The sequence below is a fragment of the Mobula hypostoma genome, chromosome 6, assembly GCF_963921235.1.
Source record: "Mobula hypostoma chromosome 6, sMobHyp1.1, whole genome shotgun sequence".
NCBI classification, from domain to species: domain Eukaryota; kingdom Metazoa; phylum Chordata; class Chondrichthyes; order Myliobatiformes; family Myliobatidae; genus Mobula; species Mobula hypostoma.
In genome coordinates, this window is record NC_086102.1 from 130,275,661 (window position 1) to 130,290,026 (window position 14,366).

The following is a 14,366-nucleotide window of genomic DNA, read 5'->3' on the forward strand; positions in this document are numbered from 1 at the left end:
CAAGAAGTTTGTACATCCTTCCTGAGAATGCATGGGTTGTGTCCTGTGATTAGACTAGACCCACTGGGCAGTGCGGCTTATTGGGCCGGAAGGGCCTGTTCTGTGCTGTATATCAAAAAAAAATACAAATAAATTATTTCTGTGGCGTCCAAAGATCACAGAGTACAGGAAATTGCATTGTGGTAATTATATTGTAGCCTTGGTCATTGTTGTATTGTTATATATTTGTTGGTTTGGATGGCGGCCTAACAAGGAACAGTCCTGTAACAGAACTGAAGGTGGGAAAAGGCACAGGAAAATTCACCATAAGATATGTTTTGTAGTGAAAACTCATTAATGCATTTTTAAATTTCATGTAATTGTATATGTAATCTTCTCATTTTTCTCAACCTATACTTCAGTTTTCTCCCAAAGGTTCATTTAGTATTTTTTGTGTTCAAACTGTCATACTCTTTTAGTTCAATCTTTGATACTTGCAACTGCAGTAAACGTAGGGGCCAACAGTTCTAGAAAATATCAAACTTGCAAGTTGACCTGTATGATCACATGTGGGTTACGGTATATTTTCTCTCCTGTTGAAAGTAAGTTGCATTTGAAGATGCATTCAATTGCATACAAAGTTTGAATGCAGATTTAAATTTTTTTTCAACATTATTCTTACTTGTTACTATCTACTTACGTGAACATGCTTTCTGAAGTAAATTTTATTCATTTGCTATTATTAAACAGTGCACAATTTAATGTGAATGGCCAGTCTCATTCTAATTCTGCAGCTTTGGTATTACAATTTTAGTAGTTGTGATTAATCACAAGTACAGGTCGAACTTCACTAATCCAGCACCATTGGGACCTGAGGAGTGTTGGATTGGTGAAAATGCCAAATTACAGAAGGACCACATTAAGCAATAGCGAACCTTCACTAATCCTGCACCATTGGGACATGAGGAGTGCCGGATTAGTGAAAATGCCGAATTATAGAAGGATCACATCAATCATAATCAGTGCCAGATTATCAAAGGAACCGGATTACAGGTAGTCGGATTAGTGAAGGTCGACCTGTATTAAATCCTATTGTTTACTTAAACTTTGATGTTTAACACATGGTCTTGAAAATTAGCTTTTTATCGCTTATTTAACTGATCAGTAGGTAAGAATCTCTGCATGATGAGTTGATGCTTATTCTTACTTCAGATACAAGTATGCATGCAAATTACTTCTTTATTCTTGCTGCAGATGTTTTATATCTGCATTTGTATCATGTACCCAAATACATATTATCAATATATAAAATGTATGGTTTCTAATATTGGCACAATTAATACTTTTGGAAAACTAAGGCAAAATTCATTATTGTTACATCCTCTCTCTTTTGTATTGACAGTATCTTTTTAACAACCCAGTATAATCGTGACCACATTATCATCGGCAACAATCAGATATGTCAAGGTGTGCATGTAAATACAGGAAAATTGGAGTCATGTTGTCTTGGTGGCCAAATTGCCTTTGTAACTGAATATAATTCAGTGTTTTCTCTGTAATGCTTGTCCATCTGTTTTCGCCCTTCTTGTCTTCCTTTGTCTGGTATTAGGAATTCCCACTCTGGCATTACAGATATTTTTCTGAGCTCCAAAGGAGTAACCTATGGACCTTTTGCTGAAGGATGTTATAAATGAAAATTTGACTGATATTCTATCAGCTTTGTGAATGGAATGAGGAGATGTGTATGAGGAAACCCTTTAGTCTTATCAATTTGTCCCACATCACTCTTCATCTCAGATGTATGGGCATGCTTAGACAATAAGTACTACCTGATATCTGATTGTAAATCATACAAAACATACAGTGTGTGTGATATTGAACAATTCTTGTAGTTGTGTAATGTACCTCATGGATAATGAACCAGAGTTTAATCCAAAGATGCACTGATTGGTATGATTTCCTGTTTTTTATCTATGATATAATCTTGCACACATCATGTTGTGCTAATTGAAGAGACACAAAGATTCAGATATAAATAAAATAAGACATCAATAGTTATAACTCTTCAGTTTATTGTGGTGACAATGAAATATACTGCAGGGATAAAGATCTTTATCTGAAAAAATAGGGAGCTGAAGTAAATTGTGTTTATTCTGTAAAGAATTGTCCATAATTCCTACTTTAGGGCTAATTTAAAAAAAAACATATCTATAGTTACATAACTATTTCTTTTTTAAAAAGTCTGAAGAAAGTCTTTTCAGGACACTGATGTCATTGGCTATTGGTGTTCTGGAACATAGCTTGATCATTTCCCTGTTTGATTATGCACTTTCACATAAGAAGGTGAAGAAAAGAAGGCAGTGAATCAATACAAAGTACAGTGGATTCCGGTTAATTGGGACACCAGGATCAGAACATTTTGGCCTAATTAGTCGGCTGCCCTAATTAGCTGCAGTTTCATAGAAATAGTTAAAAAGACAAATTACCGATGAACTGAGTACCAGATTATGTATTTAATTTAACTGCGGAACAGAAATGTATTAGTCCCTGATGGTTATTGATGGAGGAATTTTGCTGCCTTGCGCATTGTTTTGATTGTCTGTAAATGAACAAAGGCAGTACAGACACCTATTGTAGATTATGGAGTGCCATCATACAATGCTTTCGATGATTGCAACCTCCAAATCTTCGTTTTCATTGTAACATTCAAGATGATTGTCGATGCCCTCAAATTCTTCATAGATCCTAAGTTGTTGAAATAGTGAAGTTGTTTCATTTTCATTCCCAGCCACTTCTGGCATCTGCAAGCTTGAGTGCTTGAAACCACTGTGAGCAAAGCAGTTCGGAATTGTCTTACTGCTTATTTCCCGCCAACTATCAGTGACGAAAATCACTGCTTTTTGAACAAAAAAAACACACAACTGACACTATTTAAAAACTATTTGTTCTAAATATGGTGTAGTGTCTAACAGCCACACAAGTGCACGCGACTGATGTGAGTTAGAAACAGTTTGGCAACAGTCTCTTGTTCCAATTAAACAGCAGAGTGTTCCAAATAAACAAAGGAAACCTGGAAATTTTCTCTATTATTTTTCGTTCTTTGAGAGTTGTCCCAAATAAGCGGCTGCCCAGATAACTGATGGCCTAATTAACTGGTCCACTGTATTTGCATTGAGGTTCCAGCAATCATTCATGGAGTGACTTGTCAAGGAAACAAGAGACCTCCCAGTCCTTTGTACTTGAAAATATTAGGTGGCATCTTGGAAGAAATGGAATGAAATCAAAAGGCAAGAGTTCTATCTTCAATTTATAATTTAGTACATATAACTAAATAAAAAGCAACTATAATGTTCCAAGTTTATTTAGTATTACAAGTATGTCACTTACATGTAAAATTAAGTAGATGTTAATTGCTTATTGTCATGCAGTAGTTTAATATTTTACCTTGTGATCTGTACATAATAATAGATTTGGGGCCCTGTTTCATAATATTGAACATTAATATCCCTCCTCTTTCCAAGCACCCCACCCCACTTCCTCCAAATAATAATCTTCTAATTTTTGGGGGGAATTCATCACCATTTTGGGCTCCTTTAGGTTGTATTCTTTTTAATGTTAAATCCTTTTTCTTATATTTGTTATTGGCATAAATCTAAGCTCTCCCATTCCAAGATGAATCTTAGACACATCACTCATTCTGTTACAAAGAAAGATGAGGAATCTTTAAATTTTACATTTACAAGATCCTACAACGAAGGTGTTGTAAGTTGCTCTTTCTGGGCACTGCAGGTTCAAGCAGCACTGATGTAAAAGAGAACCGTAATCTGGAGAACGTCTCTCTTAAGGAAAGCAGTCAAACTCCTGGTGAGGCGCAGCTTTCAAATGGCAGCAATTCCTCCATTAACAGAAAACGACCACTGGAAGAAGGCAGTAATGGACACTCACATCCAAAGTTTCGTGCTAAGAAGAGGAAGAAAACTCCGGGTCCCATTTTGCCAAAGAATGCACTTATGCAATTAAATGAAATTAAACCAGGCCTCCAGTACAAGTTACTATCACAGTCTGGCCCAGTCCATGCTCCTGTGTTTATCATGGCTGTTGAGGTCAATGGACAAAACTTTGAAGGATCTGGGCCCACCAAGAAAAAAGCCAAGTTGCATGTAGCTGAGAAAGCCTTGAGGTCCTTCGTCCAGTTTCCAAATGCCTCTGAGGCCCACCTGGCTATGGGTCGAATGCTGAATGTTAATACAGATTTTACATCAGATCATTCTGATTTCCCAGATACTCTCTTTAATGGATTTGAAACCCCAGCTCAAAGTGATGATCCTTATCTCTTAGGGTCCAATGGAGATGGTTCCTTCAACTCAGGCAACTATAATTCTTTTGGTGCTTCTTGCGGTACCGGAAGAAGTACTGTAGGTCAGTCAGCAATGACCGCTCCATTTCCTTTTGCCATAACCAGCGGAAAGAACCCAGTCATGATACTGAATGAACTGCGCCCAGGACTTAAATATGAGTTCATTTCTGAGAGTGGAGAGAGCCATGCAAAAAATTTCATCATGGCAGTGACAGTAGATGGGCAGACATTTGAAGGGTCAGGGAGAAACAAGAAGTTGGCAAAGGCTCGAGCTGCTCAAGCAACTCTTCAGACTTTGTTTAATATGCAACTGGACTCAACTCCATCACGGCAACCTATTCTTAGTGAAGGTCTTCAGCTTCACCTGCCTCAGGTAGGAACATCGTTTTTAAACATAGCATGTGCTGATAGAAATAAGTTTTTATATATGTATGTGATAAAGGTCTCAAACTTAACATGGTAATGTATAAACACAATAGATGCTGCAGATACCTGAAATCCAGAGTAACACACACAAAATGTTTATTTCTCTCCATGGATGTTCCTGACTTGCTGAGTTCCTCTGGCATTTATGTCTGGTAATATATAAATAAGGACTTTATACAAACTGAAATTTTAAATATGTTCTGCGTAGCAGCCAGCCATACCCATTCTCAAAATAAAAGAGGACTAAAACATTAAAACATAGCTTTTGCTAGAAAACTGAAATAAGAATTGGAAACACTCAGCAAGTCAGGAAATGTATGCAAAAAGGGAAACAGTTCATGTTTCAGATCAAAGACCCTTCACCAGAACTGGGAAAGAATGAAAATCATGTTACAGTAGTTTAAAGTTGTAGAGAAGGTGAATGAGTGAGAGAAGGGATAGCGCAAAGGGAATAGCTGTGACAGGATAAGGCCAGGGTGCTTTGGGTAGAAGTTGTAGAGATCCTCCAGTTATTAATGTTTATGCGGCAGTTAAAAAGGTGATAATACAAATAATGTAAAGTGTTGCAATATGTTGAGCTTCAACTCTGAAATGTCTTCCTTCTTTCCTTCTACAATAGTTGATGGAGCTCTTGACCACATCTCATTTATTTCCTGCACCTCTGCTCTCAACACTACCTCTTGGACAGAGCCAAGAGAATTTCCCTGATCATCCTTCCGTACACTTAAGAGATAATTCCTTGTAATACCTGCCAATTCCAAATCATTCCACTATCAGAAACATTCTCCTCCTCTCCCCTTTCAGCATTTGGTAGGGACCATCCCATTTGGGTCATCCTGGTCCACTCTTCTGCCCCACCAACTATGTCTCTTCTTATGGAGCTTGTCCATGTGATTGGAGAAGATGTAACACCTATCACCTCATCTTTCCCCACCATCCAGGGAAGTAAACAATCTTTCGAGGTGAAATAGCAATTGACTTGTATTTCTTCTAATCCAGTGTACTATATTTGGAATTCACAATGTGCCTTCTCTACATTGGAGAAACTGAATGTAGATTGCTTTGTGGACCATCTGTATTTAGCCCACAGGAACAACCCTGAACTTCCACTGACTTTACCTTTATTTCAAGAAGGTAAATTGCCTTCTTGAACTACTGCAGTCCTTAAGGTGTAGTTCCACTTAGTCAAATAATGTGCCTTATCTGGCTCTATCAAAACTGGACATTTTTGCTATTAGTCAACCACATGTGATATAGTCTCAGTTTTTCTCCCTCCATTAACAGAGTCTAACTTGCAGGGTATGTCCAAAAACCCTGCATTTTGCAGCATTTTCGCCTTTGTTTGTATTACCACCATCTCACAACCCCCATTAACCTAACAATCAAATAACCTCCACATTTTATCCACGCTATCTATATAACAACCCTACATACAAAATGCTGGGGGAACTCAGCAGGTCAGGCAGCATCTATGGAGGGATATGAACAGTTGGTGTTTCAGCCCAGGACCTTTCACCAGTACTTACAATGAAGATTATCGCCCTGAAATATTGACTGTTCATTTCTCTTCGTAGATGCTGCTTGACCTGCTCAGATCCTCCAGCATTTTGTGATGTTGCTCAAGATTTCCAGTATCTGCAGAATTGATGTGTCCCTATCAGACATACACTCTTTATCCTACCCAACCTTCTCACCCACGCTTTATGTGAAACTTAAAGTGATGGCTTCCTTTCTTTCTCAGTTCTGAAAATGGATCTTCAACTGGTAACATTAACTATTGCTTTCTGTTGATGATTCCCGATTTATTGTGTGTTTCCAGCATTTTCTGTTTTTATTGAAAGAGGGTATAGTGTTGTGTCATGCTAACTGGTTGCTTTCCAGAGGCATATCATATTACCTAGTTAGTTCACCATAATTCTTATTGTCATTGGCAAGGTTAGAGCAGAAATTCCATTTTGCCTTTTTTGTGCTTGTTATCATTACCTTTGAACTAATATATGAAGACATTATTTGCTCTTGACGAGTGTGAAGTTTAATATCTTTCCAGTTAAGAAGGTTTTAAATTTTCAAATGGGTAAATAATTCTAAGTATCACTGATTTATGTTATAAACTATTCCTTGAGTGCTCAGAAATAATGACAAATCTTTGAGATGTTTGCCGCTGACACACATCGTTGAAATTCAAACAGTTGCCACTTGTTGCTGTTACCATTTTTGTTTGCTTTGTCCATTCCTTTTCAATTATTACACTAATTGGAGAACTTTCAGAGCAGACACAGTCACATATGGCTGCCTGTTATGTTGTATGATCTATGTTCGTTTGCACTGCACCAATCAATCACTTGAAACAAGTTCTCTCTTAGTTCTCTCCCATCCCTTCCCAATTACAAAATTCTCTGTCAAATCATCCCAGAATCATTGTTCTGTTTAAAGCAGCTGAAGGCTTCTAAAATACTTCATATTTGTATTTCAGTGAGATATTCATTCACTCATGTTTTTTGGAGCATAAATTGCCAAATCCCTCCTGGGGGAAGAAAGGGCTTCCCAAATAGAGTATGAAATAGAAAATTTGGTCAAAGTTGAAATTCGATACCAAAGAAACCAAAGTGGTTCCACTTGTAGCTGCTTTGCAGAGACTGAGGCAATTAAATTTTAACAGTTTTGTGCAATGAATTGGTGCTAATTGCAGATTAAAGTGTTTACCTGGCAAGAAAATTTAGGGGAGATTCAAATGGAAAATTTGAATAACAGATAGTGTGAAGAATGAGGGAGAATCCAAATGTGATAGGGAATAGGGATCTGGAGAAACTGATCTTATAAAACAGTGCTTATTTCCTGTGTGAATGAGGATAAAGATTGTGGCAATGACGTCCTGCATGGAGGGGCTGGCAGAAGAGAAGAAAACAGTAGTATAGCAGTTGTCAAATGGTCCATAATTGGTCTGTTGAAGAGCATCTTTTGTAAATACTTTGTAATCTTGAGTCTCGTGGTACATTGCCTACCTCTTGGTGACAATAGACAGTAGGTGCAGGAATAGGCCATTCGACCCTTCGAGCCAGCACCGCCATTCACTGTGATCATGGCTGATCATCCACAATCAGTACCCCGTTCCTGCCTTCTCCCTACATCGCTTGACTCCACTATCTTTAAGAGCTCTATCTAACTTATTCTTGAAAACATCAAGAGAATTGGCCTCCACTGCCTTCTGAGGCAGAGCATTCCACAGATCCACAACTCTCTGGGTGAAAAAAGTTTTTCCTCAACTCTGTTCTAAATGGCCTACCCCTTATTCTTAAACTGTGGCCTCTGGTTCTGGACTCCCTCAACAGCGGGAACATGTTTCCTGCCTCTAGCGTGTCCAATCCCTTAATAATCTTATATGTTTCAATCAGATCCCCTCTCATCCTTCTAAATTCCAGTGTATACAAGGCCAGTCGCTCCAATCTTTCAACATATGACAGTCCTGCCATCCCGGGAATTAACCTCATGAACCTACGTTACACTCCCTCAATAGCAGGAATGTCCTTCCTCAAATTTGGAGACCAAAACTGCACACCATACTCCAGGTGTGGTCTCACTAGGGCCCTGTACAACTGCAGAAGGACCTCTTTGCTCCTATACTCAACTCCCCTTGTTATGAAGGCCAACATGCCATTAGCTTTCTTCACAGCCTGCTGTACCTGCTTGCTTACTTTCGGTGACTGATGAACAAGGACACCTAGATCTCGTTGCACTTCCCCTTTTTCTAACTTGACACCATTCAGATAGTAATTTGCCTTCCGTTCTTGCCACCAAAGTGGATAACCTCACATTTATCCACATTAAACCGCATCTGCCCACTCACCCAACCTGTGCATTCTCATAACATCCTCCACACATTTCACACTGCCACACAGCTTTGTGTCAACTGCAAATTTGCTAATGTTACTTTTAATCCCTTCATCTAAATCATTAATGTATATTGTAAATAGCTGCGGTCCCGGCACCGAACCTTGCGGTACCCCACTAGTCACTGCCTGCCATTCTGAAAGAGACCGTTAATCCCTACTTTTGTTTCCTGTCTGCCAACCAATTTTCTATCCATGTCAGTATCCTACTCCCAATACCATGTGCTCCAATTTTGCCCACTAATCTCCTATGTGGGACCTTATCAAAGGCTTTCTGAAAGTCCAGGTACACTGGCTCTCCCTTGTCCATGTTCATAGTTACATCCTCAAAAAATTCCAGAAGATTAGTCAAGCATGATTTCCCCTTCGTAAATCCATGCTGAGTCGGACCAATCCTGTTACTGCTATCCCAATGTTTTGTAATTTCATCTTTTATAATTCACTCCAGCATCTTTCCCATCACCGATGTCAGGCTATCTGGTCTATAATTCCGTTTTCTCTCTCCCTCCTTTCTTAAAAAGTGGGATAACATTAGCTATCCTCCAATCCACAGGAACTGATCCTGAATCTACAGAACATTGGAAAATGATTACCAATGCGTCCACGATTTCTCGAGCCACTTCCTTAAGTACCCTGGGATGCAGACCATCAGGCCCTGGAGATTTATCAGCTTTCAGTCCCATCAGTCTGTCCAACACCATTTTCTGCCTAATGTGAATGTCCTTCAGTTCCTCCGTTACCCTAGATCCTCCGGTCACTTTTACATCTGGGAGATTGTTTGTGTTTTCCCTAGTGAAGACAGATCCAGAGTACCTGTTCAACTCGTCTGCCATTTCTTTGTTCCCCATAATAAATTCACCCGTTTCTGTCTTCAAGGGCCCAACTTTGGTCTTAACTAATTTTTTTCCTCTTCACATACCTAAAGAAGCTTTTACTATCCTCCTTTATATTCTTGGCTAGCTTACTTCGTACCCCATCTTTTCTCCCCGTATTGCCTTTTTAGTTATCTTCTGTTGCTCATTAAACGTTTCCCAATCCTCTGGCTTCCCACTCATCTTTGCTATGTTATACTTCTCTTTTATTTTTATACTGTCCTTGACCTCCCTTGTCAGCCACAGTCGCCCCTTACTCCCCTTAGAATCTTCCTTCCTCTTTGGAATGAACTGATCCTGCACCTTCCGTATTATTCCCAGAAATACCTTGGCATTGTTGTTCCACTGTCATCCCTGCTAGGGTATCTTTCCAGTCAACTTTGGCCAGCTCCTCCCTCATGGCTCCATAGTCCCCTTTGTTCACCTGTAATACTGACACTAATGATTTTCCCTTCTCCTCTCAAATTGTAGATTAAAACTGATCATATTGTGGTCACTACCTCCTAATGGTTCTTTTTCCTCGAGTTCCCTTATCAAATCCGGTTCATTACACAATACTAGTGGGTGGGTGGTGAGACATCTCAGATTGCCTGAATGGATATAAAGAGGGAGTAGGAGGATCCAGTCACTATTGGCCAGGATGGGCCTGATAATATTGGAAGCATAACATAAACGCAAGAGATTCTGCAGATGCTGAAAATCCAGAGCAATGCATTCAAAAAGCTGAAGGAACTCTTCTTTAGAGAACAATAAAGAGTCACTGTTTCAGGCTGAGACATCAGGTCTGTGAAGGAAAGGGAAAGAAGCCAGAATAAGAAAGTGGAGGGAGGGGAAGGATTACAAATTGGAAGGTGATAGGTGAAGCAAGGTGAGGAAGTATGTGGGTTGGAGAAAGGGAATAAAGTGAGAAGCTGGAAGGTATAAGTAGAAAAGATAAAGTGCTGACCAAGATGGAATCTGATAGGAGAGGAGAATGAACCATGGAAGAAAGGGGAGGAGGAGCAGCACCAGAGGGTGGTGATAGGTGGGCAAGGAGAAGAGAATAGGTAAGAGGAGAGCCTGAATAGGGAATAGAAAAAGAGAGAAGGTGGGGGCAGAGTGGAATTGGAGATATCAATGTTCATACTATCAGGTTGTAGGCTATCCAAATGGAATATTCTCATCATGGTAGTAGAAGAGGCCAAGGACATTTCAGAATGTGAATTGGAGTGGAAATAAAATGGCTAGCCACCAGGAATTCCTCTCTGTCGCGGATGGGTCATCTACTGTATCCAGTGTTCCCGGTGTGGCCTCCTCGACGTAGGTCAGCCACGAGGTCAATTGGGGGACTGCTTTATTGAGCACTTTCACACCACCTGCAACAGGGAGGATTTCTCGGTGGTCAATTTCAGTAAGTTTAACTACATTGTTAATTATGTAGAAGTTTAGTTCAGTTGTGTGTTGCATTTAGTTGGATGTCGCTGCTCCTGCTTGGGTACCTCCACGCAGTATTACAGGTTGAAGGAAAATACAGATTATACAAACTACATGTAGGCATCACATGATTTTTTTCTCCAAAACCTGTCCTGTTGAGTAAGTGATTCTAAATCAAGTGAAGAGGAGAGAATAGAATGGTTTTCTTGTGGCATTATGGGTACAGGGGAAATTAAGCAATGAGGTAATTAAGAATCACTGGTGAATAAAACAGTAAATCTTGACAGTCAATGGTCTATGGCCCAAATAAATATGTTTTGCACATTATATGCAGAGTATAAAAAATTGAAATCCATTCCCGAGTTTGAATATCTGGTTGGATATTTGAAAAGTAGGATCGCACTATAAGGTACGGCACTATAAGGTTTGCATGGAAACTAATATTTTTGGTGAGTGAAGGTCTCCGTCTGTCAGAGTTGACCATGGATATAGTGTCCTAGCTGTCTAGTTATGCAAGCCTGGGCAGTACGATATGGAGAGCAACCTGTTGCCTATGTAGCAAGCTCCCCCCTCTACACACCTGATGAACCCAAAGGAATGGCAGAGACCTATACAGGTTGGTATCAGCATTGTTGCAGGAGTTGCCAGTCAGCACTGAACTCAAAGTAGGACTGCCTTGGATTTTTCCCTCAGGGTTTACTCCTGAAGCTTTCCCCATGAGTGAGTATAGCCATAAGGCAGCAGAGGTTTGATATCAAAGTTCTCCTTCTCCAAGTTAAGCTGTCAACCATGGCTGACAAGCCCCATCTGCCCGAAGCGACCGGTAACTTGCCTTTGCCTCTTGTCCTGACAGTAGAAATGGTTCCGCTGGGCTTCGTAGCTAAGCCACGTGTGAAGGCCAGGAACTTGACTTGGTTGTCAGAGACTATTTGGGGCACACACCATTTGGAGCATTTAATAGGTTCCCAGCTATAACAACCTTAACTTCAGTAATTAAGGATGAAATTACAGCATGATTGAGTTTCTGAATGAGGAGAAACATGAAAGCAGTGTTGGATATTCTCAAGTTATATGATGCTGACTTTCACTCAATGAAGCAGAAAATACCCACAAGAAACTAGGCAAATTTACTTCTCACACAATGAGAAATATTGGAAAAGGAGTTTGTTAGGATCAGAACTAAGTGGCAGGAGTTGCAGTTGCCAAAGAAAAGTCATCTAAAACTAGAGACAAGGGAAAACTGAACAAAAAGTATACAACAACTGAAACTAGTACAATGGTGGCAATTGATAGAGATACAAAAAATGCAAAAGGTAACAAACCAGTTTTAAATGAGTTTGTAAAGACATATTACAAGGAATACCAAAATCAGCATACATTTTTTATTGCTTGCTGAGCAAGATTGTTAGCTTTGTCGCACTCTTAGAAACAGATTCATGTGATATTGTCCATGAAAATAAGAAAATGATGAGCATGTTGAATAATTACCTGTCATTAGCATTTATCAATAAGGGAAAAGATAATATCACCAAAGAGTTACTGGTCAGTTAAATAGTGTGTTGCCAAATTTTATAAGCAAAATATTGAAGGAAATTAGGCCATGAAGGTGTGACATTTTTAGAAGCAAACTATTTCCACTCTTAAGTACTATCATTTCTCTAAGTTTTGTCTATTTTTCAAATCCTTCATTTAGATTGGAAAATTCTGTATACCTCTACTATCTAAAATAAAGGCGAGAGAGGGAATATGTGGAAATATAGGTCTCATTAGCCAAGCTGATGAGAAGTTACTTGTATAAGTGGAGGTCTGAACCAGCATAGACTTATAAAAAGAATGCCTTGTATGATGATCCTGATTGAACTTTCTGAAGCAATGAGTACAGACTAGCAAAGCTCAAGATGATATAAATTTATAAAATCATGAGAGACATATGTAGGGTAGATAGTTGGAGTCTATTTCCCTAAGGTGGAAGTGTCAAATACTAGAAACATTGTTTGAAAGTGAGAGGGGAAAGTTTAAAGGAGATGTGTAGGGCAGTTTTTTTTAATGCAAGGAGTGGTAGATGCCTGGTATGCATTGGTAAGGCTGGTGATGGAAACAGATACAATAGCAGCATTTAAGAAGCCTGTGAACAGGCATTGAAATGAGGGCTAGGACGATGTACTGGCAGATGGGATTTGTTGAAATTGACATAATCACCAATGTAAATATGGTGGGCTGTAGAGCCTATGGCTATGTTGTACTGTTTTATGTTATTTGCTAAACCAAGGCAAGAGGGCAAGCAGCATGTGGAAGGAAATGGGCAGGTTCATATAATGGGAAACTCTGAAGAGCTGGTTCCCGCAAGGATTGGTGTTAATTATGTAACTTAACACTGAGTGTATGTGACCTTGATAGTAAACTACATATCAAAATTTGCAGATGGCAGAAAGATGGACTATTTTACTAGTGATGGAATAACAACATTAAATGACAAAGTGGTAAAGAGCCTTACTTCACGGTAATGTTGGCACTTCCACACAGAACTTAGTTTCCCATTGGTTCTGTTAGTTAGGTTCCTAGCTGAGTCTACTGACCTGGTGTGGATGTAGCAATATCCCAGCACATTTTGGTCAATAATTCAGCCCATCCCTAGTGGCCCTTGAGAATATGGTAGTGAGCCACCTTCATGAACCATTGCAGACCTTCTCTTGACTTTCAAGTTCAAGTTTAATTATCATTCAGCCATACATGAAAACCTATGAATATAGCCAAATGAAACAGTGTGCTTCAGGAATCAAGGTGTAGAACACAGCACCAACAGTCATACACTGTACAAGGCACATGTAGTATAGCACATATAAGATTGTTTTCAACATACAGTCACACAAGAAAGTATAGTATAGACCAAGTCCCTCGGTGACATGTCCTGTAGATCAATGAAACATGAATGTTGTCAGCAAGAACAAACCCTCTGCAGTCCGCAGTTGAAAGAACGCATGCACGCAATCTAGCATGTCCTCCAGCGAACGGACACTGGAAAGTAGCACCAATGGGAGTACCTGCTCCCAATCCAGCATGGACGCCACACCACACCACTTCTGGCATCTCCGCTCCTGGCAGATGCAACAGGTGATGCTGCAGCATGAGGGCTAGTCCGGGCCTCAATAGAGGCCACGCAGATCCCCTGCTGTCAGTCTCACCAGTAAACCAGTGAACTAGACTTGCAGTATTCCACTATCCCAATATCCAACAGGGTTTTGTGATCACAAAAGAAACATCCAAGACAAAAACTCCTTTGGTTGGTCTTGGAGAGGCCACTGTGTCTGAACACACTGGCCATCTTGCGAGAAGAATACTATACATTTATTATCGCAATGTTGTGAGGTATTGTGTTAAATGGCTTAAGCCCATTGCCAATGAAGGAATGTTCTTATGCATTTGATATGTCTG

General features: G+C 39.6%; 1 protein-coding gene across 5 annotated transcripts in view; it reads left to right on the forward strand.

Annotated features, from left to right (window-relative positions):
• LOC134348399 (double-stranded RNA-specific editase 1-like) overlaps nucleotides 1-14,366 on the forward strand; it is a 336,189-nt gene that overhangs the window by 232,746 nt on the left and 89,077 nt on the right. For all 5 annotated transcript variants that reach the window (XM_063051701.1, XM_063051702.1, XM_063051703.1 and 2 more), the window contains one exon: nucleotides 3,769-4,709. In XM_063051701.1, the coding sequence (XP_062907771.1) occupies nucleotides 3,769-4,709 (941 nt within the window). The remainder of the gene's footprint in view (nucleotides 1-3,768; nucleotides 4,710-14,366) is intronic.